The 17268-nt window shown below is 34.3% G+C and overlaps 1 protein-coding gene and 1 long non-coding RNA gene across 3 annotated transcripts in view; one reads left to right on the forward strand and one right to left on the reverse strand.

Moving 5' to 3' along the window:
• The window catches only part of LOC128076173 (connector enhancer of kinase suppressor of ras 2-like), a 172763-nt gene that overhangs the window by 124095 nt on the left and 31400 nt on the right, over window positions 1–17268 (forward strand). For both annotated transcript variants that reach the window (XM_052673561.1, XM_052673562.1), the window contains exons 14-15: window positions 7051–7085; window positions 15370–15418. In XM_052673561.1, the coding sequence (XP_052529521.1) occupies window positions 7051–7085; window positions 15370–15418 (84 nt within the window). The remainder of the gene's footprint in view (window positions 1–7050; window positions 7086–15369; window positions 15419–17268) is intronic.
• On the reverse strand, window positions 558–8909 carry LOC128076180 (uncharacterized). Its single transcript, XR_008204277.1, has 2 exons — window positions 8779–8909; window positions 558–715 (listed from the first exon to the last, which is right to left on the reverse strand). It is a non-coding gene; the product is annotated as an uncharacterized LOC128076180 (long non-coding RNA).

Genomic DNA, 17268 nt, shown 5'->3' on the forward strand with positions numbered 1-17268 from the left:
AATTTTAAGATATATTATTTCAATACAGCTTTCTCTACCTAGTAAACCAAATAATGGCTGCCATGGGGTAGTGATTGGGAATATTACAGCAGCAGAACCATTTTAAAGATAATCTGAAGCATTATAGTAGTGTAGGATTAGTCGTTGTTTCACAGTGATTGCTAAACTTGCTATTTAATTTCCTGCTGCTGATGACACAAAGTTGGCAGTTTATGCCTTTTTTCAGCATTGAATAATGTAAATGCTATCTGACTGTTCTTGGAACTGCAGAAGGCAGCTCCACAAAAGACATAAAATTCAGTGGTACATGCTGAGAACTAAAATGTACGCAGAAACAACGCAGATCCTCTTTTTTCTGTAACGTATGCATGCTGGAATGTGCCAGATGTTCCAGATGTTATTCTGGATGGTAAGTAGTCTGAGTACTACGATAAATACAATAATCAAGGTAATCTGGGAGAATCATGTATTCAGCTCCATATGACTGAAGAAGGAGTCTTTTATTGCCAATTTTGTAGGAAAAGTACTTCTATTTTATTTCTTCCTTTCTGTTGTTGGAAGAAAAAAAAAAAAAAGGTTGTCAACTGTCAAAAAAAATGAGTTTCTTCACAGGTAACTTCTATCTTTCCTTTTTAAGCATCTGAAAGGCGGAAAACACTCTATCCGTACTTTTGTGGTATGTTGAGAAATCACAATGAGGATGATTGCAAGGAATCTGTAAGATCAGAGAAACAAATGTGTTTTTTAGGTTCTGTAGCTTCAATCTGATTCAGTCCATTTCTAGTGATTGCATGCTAAGATTACTATGCGTTTGTACTGCATCTCTGTATCTTCACTGTGTACATGGAAGCTTGAACTAACAAGTATCTTGCTGGTGCTGCAAGAACCACTTTAAAATATGAATCTCCACTAATATATTTATTTTCAGTTCTCTTCAAACATAATTCTGTAAACTAACCTTTTTTCATAATCTATAAACATAACTCAAAATAGAAAAAGGCAATTTACAGTACCTCTTTCCATATATGCTCCTGTTATAACTGCATGTCTGCTGCTTTTCACAGTGTCAAGCCTTGATGGCGTTCCTTTAGCTTGGCATTTCCAACGTTTTTACCTTTAGTTTAGGGGTAAACTTTCCCTAAATCTACTCTTTGCTGCCTTGCCCTCCAGACAAATAGGAGATGCTTGCTCTGGTTCCCTCCCCTCATCTCAAAGTGTCTAGGGAAATAAATTAATAGGAAAAGTTTTCCTTTTTTATTAATACTATCCAAAGTCTGAGATACAGTAAAAAAAAAAAATCCTAATATATGAGGCTATCTTTATACAAGCATACAGCATGGTTTCATAAATAATTCTGCTGTATTAGTGAGGATTTTTATTCTACAATGTTCAAATGAACTCTACTGTTAATAAAAGATTGCAAATGAAGCATTCTTAACTTGTTGTATTCTCATAAATAAGCTGCTATTTGTGAAGCAATCAGAGTCCTCTATCTCCAGAAAGTCACCGCAGAGACGAGATATACTGTTATGTTATTCAGGCCGATGAATTTATTTTCCTTAATTTTTTGAAGCCTGTAGAAGTATTTATTATTTTGTTGATGTGCTTAAAGGATAAATTAACAGCCATTTGGATTGATCTGATTCAGCATGTGTTGATTAATACTAAACTGATGTTATTTCTACCGTAACTGGAATATTCTTCATCCAGAAGAATGCACAAAATGCAAATGTGTGAACTCATCTTCCTTGTGATACAGATATCATCTTCTGTTGTAAATGACCAAAAGATCAGTATGCAGGAAGCCAGCTGTTGTATGCTGAAGACACTCCTCTGAGTCTTCCTCTATACACACTGGGAGCCTTGGCTCTCATCCTTTCCCTTTTCACCTTCATAGATGGCTTCCAGGTGAGAGTCAAGAGACAGCATTGTTGGCGTGACAGAAAAAAAGATCAGTCCTCCATAGAGTAGGATCCTGGGTAGCCTGTTCCTTGATAAAAGGAGGGGAAAAGAACTGAATCTCTTTTCCTGGCCTGTGTAACTTCTTCGAGCTGCACTACATCTTTCCAACCTGGACCGCTCTTCTTCTTCCGCTTCCTTTACCTTTTCCATAAAATCTTGTGCAGGAAAATCACTGCTGAATATTTGTCTGCATGTCAAATTTTTTTAATTCCTCAACAGGAAAATATTTGTGCTTCTTGCCATTAGACTACATTCCATATCTAGCAGCATAATTTCATGTGATTGGGTTTCCAGCTGTACCAGGGCTCTGTACATTGACTTTTCAGAAGGAGCTGCAGTACATTTTTCATGTCTGTGATCTTTTATACCAACTTCAGTACTACTAGCCTAAAATTCACTCTATCTTGTAATTTTTCTGTAGTGAAATAGAATTCTGTTCTCTAAACTTTAGCATACAGTTCAAATGAGTGTCTCTTTAGCTGCTGTACATCTTGTGTAAAATTTAGATTGCTAGTATATAGCATTGCTAGTAAACAATTATTGTATAAAAAGCCCTCAATTTCTTTAGAGTGCTGTATTTATGCTTAGTTTTTGAAGAAATTAGATCTTTTATTTTGGCTTTTTTGTTTCTTTGTTGTCTACATCTTTTGATGTTCAGGTTCAACCTCCTTTAAATTTCCTTTAAAGGGGTGGATTGATGAGGAGAAAGAGACTTCAGTCAATGCAAAATACAGTTTGTCAGTTGCTGTGCTTTGGCCTTTTGTGGATTTTTTTTTTAACTTATTACATGAGAAATCGTTAGCCAAAGGACAGCCTGCTTTTAGATGCTCTCCTAGAGCACTTTTAAAACCTCATCTATGATCTGGGGTGTCATCTCTATTAGATGTTTTTCCTAAAACATTTTAAAATTTTGCTGCTATTACCTGTTATACACTTGTTATACACATTATATCCATAATGTAGAATATAATTAAAATTTCTGAGTGGATTTTTTTTTCTATCCTTAGTTACTTTTTCATCTATCACAATTTTTTTCAGCTTAAAAATTGAGTTCTTTGAATTTCACGTGTGTGTCTTGCACAAGATTATTTCCTGTCTCTATTATCTCACCCCTCAACAGGAGTGGAAGAAAAACCTCAAAGGCAGCTTTCATATTTTGCAGAGCATAATAATTTTGCAAACGTTACGTCTTCAGTGGCTTAAGCATCAGCTCACTGAGCTAGAGAGATAAATAAAGCCCCTGGCAGCACGGCTACAGTTTCATTTTTGAACAAGCATTCTGTAAAGAAATGCTTAGGATAATGAATATGTGAGTTCAGGAAGCAGCTGAAGAAGTAATTTTGGAGAGCATTAAATATTTGAGTATAGAAGAGCGGAGGAACAATATTTATTATAAAGGTAAAGGAAAACCTTTTATTTTGCTTTTGAATATATGCTATAACTAGATGGAATATATTTCATTTGGTCATTGTAATTAGTAACTTTCATTATCAAGATATTCTACTCTTCTCCACAAGTAAACAAGTAAACAGTGACTTTTAAACACCTTCATAGTGTCTCTGCAGCTTTTTTTTCCTGTGATTTTATATAATTTCTTCACTTATTTTTCAATTATTTATAGAAATTTCAGGTCAACAGTTGTTGAGTTATTGCAGGTACAGACCTCATTCTCCTTCTATTTCTGCTTATGCAAATCTGAAGTAGATCCACTGAAAATTCTTGGAGCTACGTGAATACAAAGCTGACTTGAAAGAAGGCCAATAGTTGCCAGTGACCTGAATTTCACAGTGTTTGTGCTTTATAGTATGTGGCAGCATGGCGAGACTTGTTCTTCGTGAGCCTCCCACGTGTCTGCTACTCAGGAATGTGACTTTTTAGTATGATGAATAAAGTTTAATTTGAGAACTAGGCCAAGGCAATTTGTTTTCCACATAACAGGAATTTAAGAAGAAACTGCTCACAAAAAAGATGCATAACACTGATGAAATTGCAGATAGAAGTCTGTCATATATGTGACTGTAAATATGTGTGCGTGCAATTGAATTGTACAAGGAAATTAATTGTAGCCATGTACACATTTATAAAAATGTCAGTGTGGGTTTTGCTGGTTTTACATATATGCTATCAGAAATCCTTTTATAAGGTTGACATTTCAAGTTAGCAGTGAGATTGCATTCAAACGACAGCTTTTTGGGGACAAAAATTTAGTCAAATAAAATGTCATCCACATGTGTATGTATATAAATATGGAGTAATCCCTACTAAAGTAGCAATAGTAAGTGTGTCATTAATGAATTGGTTGGGAGCAAAGATTTTTTAAAATAAATAAATTACTGAGAAAAACTTAGGCAGTCAGAAATAAGATTTAAATTGCTATTGATGCAATATATTTAAGAGAAATATCCTTTACGTACTCATATCAACTGTTGGCTCCTTCTGCCTATACAGCGATTTAGCAAAGTGCTAAATTGCAATGAGCTATTAATCATTAAGAATTTGCATAATCGATGAGTAGTTACAGATTTTAATCATCTTTTCCTTTTCCCGCTATCATAGAGCCATTGTAAAATTTCCTTATGACAGACTATCCTTTAGTTAATTAGATTTTATTGTTCAACATTTATGAAATAGAAAATAAGACTTCTAGAAAAACATGTTTTAACAGAAACAGACTTTACTCTTGTTTCTATTTCAGTCTAATATATGCAAGTCACAAAATGCAAACATTTGCTTGCAGTTACATGGACTGAATCTTTTTGTCAAAAGGAATCTTGAACACTGATCCAAAATGATCACCCATGGTACAGGTGCTCTTTGTGCATTATTTTGGAAGGAAAATTACAGAGCTGGACCGGAGATGAAAACAAGATAGCCAGTGTGGCTTGAACAGTGAAAATTATGTTGGCCTTGTCAGGGAGTATGGGATGAATCCTATTTACAGAGAAAGAGAATAGATCCTGATCTGGAAGCACTTTAATTTTGGAGTAGCCTTAGAAAAGAAAGACCTCTACCGATTAAGAATTAGAATAGGAAACAATTAAATGGACTAAATTACTTTCCTATTTTTAGTGGCCAAAAATTAGTAACACTATAAGGCAGAAGGATATGAGAAGAAAAACTACAAATCTTCTATGATGAATAAAATTTATTTTGGTAAAAGTAGCATGGGTAGCACTGCTGTCAAATTTCTTTTACTTGGTTGGCCACACAATGTATTTTACTCGGCTGTTCTCACTATTTTCAGGGATGATCAGATCAGTTCATTCATATTTAATAGTGCATTAACAGCAGCAGAAATCTGACATTTATTATGCAGGATTTTACCAAAGCTCTTCAAACACATATTTTGCTGTAGCTGTATGCTGTTATCTCTCAGTCTGATTCGAGAAAATCTGGTGAATGTTTCCAGACTATGTTTTCATTCCTGTAAGTAGTTTACACTTTAGATTTCAGGTATACTCTAAGGAGGATTAAGTCATTTATATCACTCAGTTTAAACAAGAAAACCTGTTAGCACTTTCTGTACTCAATTACTCAACAGAGAGCTCCTGTCATTGCCTAGATTTAATAAGGTATGTTGGAGACTTCCCTCCTTTTAACTGTGAGGACGCCATTTCAGTACTCTTCATCACCTACCTTATTGAAATGATCTTCCATATATTGTTTATAATTCATGGTTAACTTAGTAAAGAGGTCAGCTGCTGTAATAGCACGTATAAAACATTTCCCTATGTCCTGTAGGGATGCAAACTTGAAGTCTATTGTAAAATATTTGTTTATAACTACAACTACAGTGTGTCAGAATAAGAGAGAGCATGATGGGCATTATAAGTGGGGTACTAGAATTTCATGACAATTAAGACAGGGACTCTTGCACTCTAGATGAAGACTAAAGGTCCTGCTCTGCTAAAATGTCTTTGTGATATCATGCTAGGTAACTAGCTTAAATTCATTAGATGTAGACAAACAAGACTTCTGAGAGATTAAAAATACTACAGCATCATAATTCCCTCTCTAATTTATTAACAGCATAACTTAATAATTTCAGGTTTTCTGGCTGTTTTCAGTGGCAAACCATCCATGAGTTATAGTAAAAATGTGATGGTAAAATATGATATATGATGATATCTGAGGTGAAGGAAGGAAGTGGCAAAATTAATATTTGTCCCCTGAACATTTCAAAACTTTATTTGAAATCTCTGTGAGTCAGACTATATATTTTTCAGAGTCTATGGAGTTAAATACAGACCCAGCAGACTTAAAAATAGAACCAGCAGACTTCCTGTCTTTAGTTATGTGAACTATGCAGCTAAGTTCTGTAACTATTTACTGAGGTCATATGAGATTAAATATTTTACAGTGTACCAAAAGTAGTGATGTTAAACCCCAGGCATTATACTTCTAAAAAAAGAATCTGTTTCCCATTTCGTTATTCAGAAAGGATTGAAAGTCAAAGATTTTTCAAGTGGCAATTTCTGCATTTCAAGATGAGAAACTGCTTTTTAGCTGTGGGAAAACTCCACCAGAGAGCTTGGTTTAAAATAATAAAGAGTTTGAATATTTTATTTTTAATCCTGAATCCTTGCTCCTAAAAGAGTTCAATTCCAAACTCCAGATAAACTTCAGTTTAGAAAATCAAGTTATGCAAAGCTATGCAAGCATGGTGTTAAAGAAAGATTTGATGACAGTTTTCTCATTGTTTTTAAAATTCTCTACAGTTTTCTTCTGAAAGTCTATATTGCAATATTTTCCTTTACGTCTAACACATTCCAGAGCACCCATTCAAATTTTAACATTTTTGCAAACGTTGACCTTCTGACATTTTTAGCTCCTTGTTTTACTTCAGTTTGACTGCGTCATGCCATTAGATGAAGTTATTTGCAAGTAAGTTGCTTTAAACATGATCTTCATTGTAGAATAACATCTATGTAGAAATTAATCTTTTCCATTTCTTTTCTCTTTGAGTTACAGAATGAGAAGTGTGATTTACTTCAGTGTTGTCTTCTACTGTGGTTATCATGACGTTAAGTTCACCAAAGAAGTGCATCTCTTTAGTGTTGCTTAATGCTATTTGTTTTTCTTCTACAGAGAGCAGGGGACACAGTCAGTGGAGATACTGAAAGGTAATTTCTTCTGTTATTTATGTATTTAAATAGATATAATTTATCTATGAATTACATGTACTTATTAATTCATAGAAACTCAGTTGCAATATTTGAGGAATAAATTTTCCAGCTTTAGTGAGAAAAGCATCAATATCTCTGAGCAAACATCATAATTCTTTCACCTCCTAACTTAAAATATGAAGATAAATTACACAGGTTGAATTTGCTTTACTTAAATGCTTTGCATGCAAAATTATTAAAAATTAAGAGGTGGAAAAAATGGTGCCGGTACGAAGTATGAGACTTCGCCTCTCAGTATTTAAAAAAATAATAATAATAATTTTTTTTTTCCAGAATGACTCTGAGGATGAAAACTCAAATGTGTGTCTAATGTAATTTTTGAAAAGAGCAAGCAGAATTTTCTAATTAGCATATAATTCAGTATGCACAAAAGTAACTGTTTATAACTGTATTAAATTTGATAAATTCTAAGAATGAGGACTGCTGTTTCTCTTACATTTGAATTTAATGAACTAATTCTAATGAATACTATTGTCATTTCTGTCTTCATTTCCTTCACATTTTATTTGATGATGTACCAGATACTTTAGTTTCATCAAATATGTCGTATTAAAAGATAAAGTTTATATTATGACTATCATAGAATGCTGTAAATAAGGCTTGTTGCAGTGTGTACATGTGGATAATTATTTTTTTTTAAAATCTTTTCATCCTGTGTATGACCTAAACTTGTTAATGAAGTAAAACCCTGCTCTGAATACAAAATAATTAATTCCTTTACAGTGCTTCCATCAAGTATTTAAAACTGGCAATCTTCCTCAATGCTATACGTTTCACTACATTATAGCTGGTATCCCGAGGTACAACAAGGATAGTTGTTCTCACTGTACATATGCCAATTATTTCAGAATTGTCAGCATACCTAATTACTCTGAAAGGACTGCACATGCTCAATGTGTCAGAGCATCCTTGGTAGACAGGACATAAAGGTCTACTAGACTTCTACCATATTTTCCATGAACATTTGGTTTAGGAAACTTTTGGAAATCTATTATGGCCCCAGACAAATTAATTTCTTTTATAGAGTGATTTTCCCTTTCTAATCCTTCTCCCATGGATTTTAAGTTTCAAGTCCAAAATGTGACTGTTTCATATCTCTCAAAAATTTGAAAAATATTTTTAAGTGGCAGAATGATAGATGGGATCTGTCAGATAATTTTTATCCCACATATTAAAGTTTCGTTGGACAGGGAAAAGAGTTTCATATATTTGAATGAAGCTGCCTTGACTGTACAGTTGCTTCTGTTAGTTAGTTATGTGGTATGATCATTTTCACTTAAATTAAAAAAAAAAAAAAAAGAAGGAAAAAAAAAAGAAAAAAAAGGGCCAAAAAGATGCTTCTTACAGGTAATAAAAATACAGCATACTGAAGGAAGTGGTTGCAAAAAACATTAGTCAAAACCACACACTAGCCAAATGCCAAAAACAGATGTGTGTGAAATACGCAACTACAGAATCTTGCTTACAAAATTCTTAAGATGAGTAGAATGCAAAGCAGATCTAGTAAGGATTTTCAGGCTTGAGCAGAGGAAAAGAGAGACATTTGTACATTACAACTGTTTGTTATTGTTTCAGGGCTGAGAAAGCAGTAATAATACATAATAATAATAATAATAATAATACATCTAACCTGTAATTGCTTCTCCAGCTGTTCTTCAAAACACCTATTTGCCCTTCTTAATTTTTATAATTTTAATATAGGAAAAACAAATCTAAGTAATAGGAAGCTTTGGTATCTGTAGATTGATGTGCTTCTGCAACACAGCCATGACACAGAATCATAAAATGCTTTAAGTTGGAAGAGACCTTTAAGATCATCTAGTTCCAACCCCCCTGCTATGGGAAGAAACACCTCCCACTAGATGATGTTGCTTAAAAGACCACATTGCTCAAAGATCAGGTTCCTCAAAGAGACATCATTACAGAGTTTTGAAGATCTTGCTAACCTTCTAACCATGCAGGCCTGCAAGGCAGAGAAGGCCAAAAAGGATCGTATCATTCACTCATTGTCCAGCAGCTAGTTGAATAACCAGTTTTTAACACTACTGCTTATGACTACTTGCAATTTGTTTATACTTGGAAATATGGCTCAGGTTCTTTTCCACAAAGTGTTTTGTATTTTTAAATATTAATACTTAAAATTGTTTCTGTCATATCCTCAGTGGCTTTGACGTATTTTGGAAATGGTTTGTTTTATTTATTAATCCTGGAGAGAGAAAAAGAGACAAATTTTTGTCTGGATGTTGTTTTGCCAACTTGCATGCTCCTATACTGCAGTCCACATCAAGTAATAGCCTGCAGCATCATTTTGGACCAGTATCTGAGCTAGTGTAGAATGTGAGATAGTGTAGAATGTAGGGATTTCAAATCTCACTGCAAAATACTCAGTAATTAATTTTCAATGAACATTTGCTCATTGTGGCATTAATGGAATGCATTAAGATATGGAGATTTTAATAACTTAACTAGAAATCATGAATTCATTCAAAGCAGTCAAAGACAGGTTTCTGTGACCGCATAAGTAGATCCTGGTTGCTACATGAATGTTCTTCTGAACCTACAATAAGGAAATGACACATAAGATACAGTACATTTCTGCACAAATGTATTTTCTTATGCACTTCTTTTAAATTTGTGCAATTACAGTGGCAAGGAATTTAACTAATCTATTTTAAAAGAATGTTCTTGGTACTTTAGAATAAATAATGCATCAGTGATAGATGCATTAGGGCAGAAATCAGGTCCCTCAGGCAGTATAACTGCTCAGTGTTGAAGCTGAGAATTTTGAAGCATTGTCAGAATGACATTTTAAATAGAAAAGTATTTTTTTTCTGAGTCGTGTCAAATCTCTGAGGAGTTTTGAATGGTATAAGGCCATATTTGTGGTTACTGAAAGGAACAGATGTAGTTTTAAAAATATATATTTTTTGAAAAAACAAAATTGTACGCCACATAAATATCATAAGGAAAAATAAAAGAAAACAAAAGTGGACTTGAAAAAAAAAAAGAATATTCAATGACCTTTCCTTTTCCTGAAGTTATTTTTGTTGGCTTTAATCTTGAGCTGCAACCAGGATGTACTTGAAGCAATTTGGAATGTGAGATGAAAGTTGAAGCGACTTTTCCATGTTGCTTACATTTATAATTTTATTTCCCAATATACGCCAATTGAAAAAGAACAGGGTGACAGATATGCCATTTTCTAGTTGCTCTTAGCTCTGGATCAATGAAGGTGTTACTCAAGCATTGTGTTTTGAATATCCATGTATTTCTAGATATCCACTCGATAGCAGGGATTATGTTCAGATGTAGTGCATAATATTTAACCACCAACTTCAAAATTCTCTCTTGACTCTTCTGTTAAGTAAACTTGAGATCCTGTGTTTATGTAATCTTTTGAAAGAGGAGCCATCTTGTAGAGCATCAGCAACAGAAGCTCTCAACATAGTCTGTGTGTTGACTGTGCATCAATAGGGACATTCCTGGCAGGTCTCCAGTCAGAATGATCAGAGGATATTAAATCACAGCAGTAGTAAAATGCACTACTTAACAGTTAATATCCATTTTTTTCTGTTTCGGAAGTAAGCTCTGGTGAATGGCCATGTTTTGTTTTTGTTTTTTTTTAACATACTGGAATCTTTTACTCATTAGGAAATCTTTACAGATTTGGATAGTCAGAATATAAGACAGATTGCTTTGTGTAGTTAAAAAATAAATACAAATAAAGAAATGAGTAGTGTATAAAATGATTTTCAGAACAATGGAAAATATATATTAGCAGTTTGTTATAACTAGAATCATTTTATATTGCTTCTAGTTTATAATTCTATCCATTACTGCCAGAACCCCCTTAATCAGGGGTTTAAGAAAGTCAACAGTATAGATTGTAACTATTCCAGATACCGAAGACTAAGTGAAAGGTAAGTAAACTTCAAAAAAATTATTCTTTTTTCTTGACTATATTCACTGTCATCATTTTAATATTTATTGTCCTATTACCTGTGGAGAAACCCAAATGATAGGAATCTAGTAAGATATACCAATTTGCTCTGATAGTTTTAACTCGTGTAATGATGGATGTAGTGACTCTCAAGATATCCTATGAATGCTACGTGCTAGAACACTCTTCCTTTCTAAAGTTTTGTGTGATATTTGAAGATCCATTGCTTCTATCTTTATATGTTAAAAAATGAAAACATGTTCCTGGAAAGGAAAAGAGGAATGTGGAGATGGTGTTCATAGTTGCACTTGTTTAATGGTGCTTAATAAATGAAGAACCATGTGACTTTTATTCACTAAAAAAGACTTTTTTGTATGAATAGAAAATGCAGGCTACTCATAAATCCAGCAATGCTCTTAAAAGGCTATCACTGCTCTGACAGCAAAAATGCAGAATTATAGCTCTGTTCTGTTGTCTTTCCACATTTTGTGCTCAATAGGTGACAATTCTCAGCATTCAATAAAAATACCTCAGGTATAATGGTACACTCAGATTCTTGCAGCTTTTATCGAATACGTAAGGCTGGAATATAGCCCTTCTGCTATCCCTCGTACTTCTGATTTTACCATTCTAATTCATTATTGCTATTTTCTAATCATATAGTACTGTTCTTCATTTGAAATCCTCATTAGAAACCTTAGCAATTGATTGCACATTCATTTGCATATCTTTTAAGATGTGAGTTGGAAGCCACCAAACTTACTCGAATCTTTTAAATTCTGTTGTGCTGCCACCTGTGTCACAGACATTCCCATTTTTTTCTTAGCTTGTTCCTAACCTTTCTACTTTAACTCTGTGTTCAGCATAGTGGATATTGAATACTGAGTCAGTATGCATGCAATACTGAGATTGGAGATAGATTTAGTGCTGACCTGTGCTTATTGCTTTTTACCTTTATTTTACATTTCTTAACTTTTTATACTTGTTTCAGTGTGCTTACAATGTGTGGGTAGGAGGGAGAAAATCTTTTTATCCATAGAAGTTCCAGTATATGAGACAAAGCTAGGTAGAATATATAAAAACTCAGTTAATTTTTTACATTTCTATCAAACAGAAATCTCAGAAATCCATTTGAAGAAAAATGCATGAGAATAATCATTTTAGAATGAGTTTAACAACAAAATTAAACTTCATTTAATTTTTTTCAAAGTTTATTTGCTTGTACATTGCCTTTTTTGTATGTCATTATGCAATTATTGATTTTGCAAATATCTTGTAATAATTTATGTAAGTTGCTTCAGAAGCAATGCCTCCTATTTGTTACCATATAAACCACGACAGATACAAACACCACAACAGCACTACTGATAGAGCAAATTCTCAGCTACAAAATGCTGTTTTTCAACATAGTCATCATCAGTATCTGCCCATTTTTGTCAGTAACGAGAGCCTACATGCTGCAATGGTGACCGCTGTTTCTGTTGCCACTAATGAAGCACCACCCACCTCCTCACCGTGCTCACATCCACTGTTTGGTCTCCAGAAACATCCAGCAAGTGTCAGTGAACATAATTCTTTCTGCATGGAGGAATTCAATCCCACCCCTTTGCTTCTCAGGCATATTCATGTGAGATCTGCTCTGTCAGTCTGCCCCTCTGTTGCCAGCTGTCACATGGCAACAAAATACAGTGGGATATTGGTGGGAAGGTTCAGCCTCTACTGCCATGCCACCAAAATCAGCCTGTAATGTTGTGGGCCAATATAATAAAATGAGAGGCATTAATTTCAGAGCAGCCCTGGTATTTAATTTGTTCTTTTGCTATGTTTGTGTAAGTTAATCATAACAGATTGGTTTTTCAAGTTTCTGGTTTATATCAAAACCAGTATTAAACATAGCCATGAAAACAAGCATTCATAAGAGAACTATTTGGCCTGGCCATCATAACGATATCATTCCATTTGGCTTTCTCTCTCTCTTTATTCTTCTCTCTTTCACTTCTGTAACAACTGTTTTCCTTAAAAGAAAGGAAACCAACCATATGGTACAGATACAACCAACCAAACATGGTACAGATAAAGTGAAAAAAGTAGATGACATGCTAGGGTTCCTTTATGTCTAAATTAATTGGTTCTGCCAGTTCCACATAGCGAATTTACTTGTCTGAAGAGAAGAAAAGGTCAGCATTTCTTCTTCTGTTATCTGTGGATCTGAATATTTGAGGAATAATTTAAATTTGTGAAGAGTTTTAATGCATATAAAACCTTCTAAAAAAACCCTGCAAGACTGCAAAACTGTTTCCAAATAAAATTTACACTCATTGTACATTAGAATATGTATTCCTGACCTTTCAGTATATGTTAACTTTTGAAGAGCTTTCAGAAACCTGATTGCAGATAATTTCTATAACTACAAGATTGTTGCTGGTAAGTAGAGTCTATGATCACTGCAAGGAAACGCATTACAGTGTTTGCATGGAAGCAAATAAAACTTGACTAAGGACTTTTCAGATAAAAAGGCAGATGCATTGATCATATTGTGTACTGGCTGAGAGAAAGAATAGAAGCATTGAAACTGACACTTTCCAGATGGGTCAAAGCCACGATTAAAGTAACAGACCAGAAAGCAGGGGGGAATGCCCAGCAGGATGGAAGTGCATTTATGGCATTCTCATAGGTAGACAGAAATGGAGCATTAATGACAAAATCTGCCTTGCAGCGGTTTGGACTTCTGCCCATTCCTTTACCAAATGTTATAAGTTTAACCTCTCTGTTTTTCAGTTGTTTCTTTCAATCCTTGTAATCTACAGGCAGCTCAGAGCTTCAAACTCTTAATTATTAACTTGTAATTTTAATGTTAATGTTATGCATCCCATCTTTTCACTGCAGTCTTGGGCGTTTCCCTTTCCAACCTGACATGGACAACCACAGTGTCAAGATGCTCATCATTATTCATACTCTGAAAAGTGACACTTTGTCCAGACCTTCTCCAGGGATGTAGAATTGAAACTGCACACAGCAATAGCCTTTCTATGCATTAAGCCACATACAGAGATCTCAAAAACAGGGATACTGATGTTAAAAACTGTAATGATTAAACTGTAGCAGCCAGTGGAGCCTACATCACGCTTAGTTGGGGAAAGTTCACTTGTTTGTGTTTTTGGTTTTTTTTCTTGCTAAGAATTAGTTTTCATTATTTTCATCAAGATTGCTTCTGGGCTCATGAAAATTGGTTATTGGACTTCCCTACAACAACAAATGTAACTGTTGCATTCTACATTTGCCAGCCAAGAAGATACTGTTAGGATATTAGTACTGCAAAAATATTATGCTTTTCTGATGATCTAAAGAATCTTTCTTGAGCTAACTGCTAAATTGCTGTGGTCTTTATGAATTTCCTGTTTTTGAGTGCTTCTGAAGCATCAAAGAGAAGGTGGCAGGGAAGGAACTGCATAAAAGATCAGACTTTCCATACCTGGCAAGCATCTGACAGTCACGTCAAATTTAGCACAACAGTTATGTATTTATTAATGTCTCAGTGTTTATAGATCTACTTAAGTATTGCTAAAGTTACATACAATGCCCAGAAAATCTCGGAGGAAGATGCTTATTTATCAAACCAAGGATAAATCAAATTTCTTCTGTAATGATATGGGAAGGAGCCAAATTTGCAATATTTAGAACTCATTCAAGTGTTTCCTAAATGTCACATTCAAATGTTCAAGTAAATATCCATATCCTACTACATTTTAAAATGTGAATGAGTCCTCAGACGTAGTTTCTAATTTATTTATTTGCATTTCTTTTTGTTGCTATTTGTTTGAAAATACTTGTTCATTCCTAGGTTAGTATAAACGCTAGGAGTCCATTATACCTGTGGCAAATTCTGCTGCTGTACAAAATGTACAAATAAGAGTTAGCCCTGCAACAAAAAACTCTGATTTATATCTTCTAAGAATCATTGCAAGAGGGAGGAGCCGTATTGTTTGCTTTTGTGTTTTGGGTGATGAAATTCAAGTATGTTCAGCTAGTTATTGAGATGGACGTTCTGAGATGATTTGTCTTTTTGAGTCAGAATTCTGAGAATAACTTTATGTTTTTGAATAACATTAACAAAAGTCATTGAAAATAATGTGCCTCATATTTTAGGTGCTGCATTTTAGATGACTTTGAAAATGCAAATATATCTATAGGAATGCATTTAGAAATGCATTTGTGAGTTTGTTATTATTCAGAATATTATTTCCTGTTGTTATTTGACATCTTTCTTCCTGTCTCTCCCAGATATGCTAGTTCTGCCATTGACCGTCAAGGAAGTACATCCATGAGGAAGGTAATGATTTACAAAAGAAAGCAAAAGCCTAAGGATAATTTCTAAATTCAGAGTAGTATCTACTGCAACCACAGTTGACTGAAGTGCATGCAGTACTTTTGGTTAAGTTTAGTAGAAACCGTATTAGATCCACTAAGGGATGTATTAGTTTTGGAAGGAGAACTGTAGTAAACAGCTACTAATTTGGAAAGGGACATCTTCCAAAGATGTTCTAAAGGAAAAGAAAATTTTAAAAACTCTTAAGATGTGTGAATAATACATGTACTCTGACAAGGATTTTTATTATCTAGATTTTCAGTGTTTCATAGTGCCCATTTTGAAGGTCTAACAGAAAATATCTAGACTTCTTAGTCATTTTTTATTTTGTCAAGTATTTCATTAAAAGGACAAACAATGCAACTTTCAGTTATAGAGTATCTTTTCTTCACTCTGACAAGACTTCTTTTGCTAAGTGGATAAGCTGTAATCTGCTGTAAGCTAACAGATGTCATTCTGCCTCCCAAGGATTCACACAGCAATGTTCAGTATTAGTGGCCATAGCAGAAGACATATAACCAAGTATTCTGCAGTTTTCCTCTACCTGCCAATCCCTACCTTGCGTGCTGCCTCCCTTGAAAAGCACTTAAACCCATTGCAGTTCCTTGGGATCACAGTACTACAACTAATCTAATAGACATAACATGAGGAAAACAGCACTACATGCTCCGTGATTTGTGTATTTTGTTCTATGAATGCACCAGTTGCTATGTTCTGAACTTGTTAAAGTTTTCCTCAAAATCGCAGAGGTATGTGCTACCAGGCTTGCCTCAATGACTTAGTTCCTTTCATCCTGACAGGTGACTGAAGATCTAGTTTTCCGGAGCATTTTTAAAATGAAACCTAACTTTTCATTTGGTGATTCTGTGACACCTAAACAGCATTCTTTCTGCTTCACTGTGAATGTACTGAGGTCTCACTGATTCAACTTCAAATAGCAGAGATTCAATTCTGTCACCATTTTTCTACGGTGTGCTTCTTGTTGACTGAGCTGGGGGTAGGGACATGCGTTTTCTGTAACATTCTGCTTCACATTGTGGTTTTGAATGAGGTTAAATGCATACAACCATGGTGTGTTCTCCAGTCATCAGCCTTTTTCCCGTAGCAACCTTCACTCACACTAATTTGCAAGTTGTTTACCACAAAGTTAATTATAAGTTAGTTTCTTTCTCTCTCAAAATATGAAGCTTGAATTGAATGCAAGTTAGAAGTGCTAGTTAAACCTTTGTTTGCACAAGTCTTTCACTTTCTCTAGTTTTCCTGCTTTTAATACATTGCATATATGTACGCACAACGCACAGTGAGATTAAGTAACTTACATTTTTGGAAGAGCAAATATTTTCAGTTCTTGTTTTGTTATGCTTGAACTTTATTTTTAAAACTGTTATACTGACTGATACATACCACTTTCTGGGGTGTATTCTAAAGCAGGTATCCTCCTGCTGTTCATTTTCTTGAAGTTCTGTAATTAGAATTTTCAGATGTGATTAGATTTATAGAATTCTACCTCACTGAAGTATTTTTTTAGCCTAAATTGTGAAAATTTTTGGTGATTTTTATTGCAGAAACAGAAACCTGTGCTATGCTAATGCATTTCTATGCGGAGAGAAGAAGGCTGAACAGGTTGTTTCAGTCACAGTCACCACAGAAGCCCAGTTGGGCAAAATGACTGGTTCTGCTGGTGGGGCTTATAGTACATTAATAAAAAATCAGTTTTGCTGTGCATCTTTAATACTTTCTCATGGACTTAGTTCTGTTCTTCTATTTCCTGATTGTTTTTAACTATGTTTCCTATAGTACAGGAACAAGCATTA

This window comes from Tympanuchus pallidicinctus, unplaced genomic scaffold (genome assembly GCF_026119805.1).
Source record: "Tympanuchus pallidicinctus isolate F22 unplaced genomic scaffold, pur_lepc_1.0 scaffold13, whole genome shotgun sequence".
NCBI classification, from domain to species: domain Eukaryota; kingdom Metazoa; phylum Chordata; class Aves; order Galliformes; family Phasianidae; genus Tympanuchus; species Tympanuchus pallidicinctus.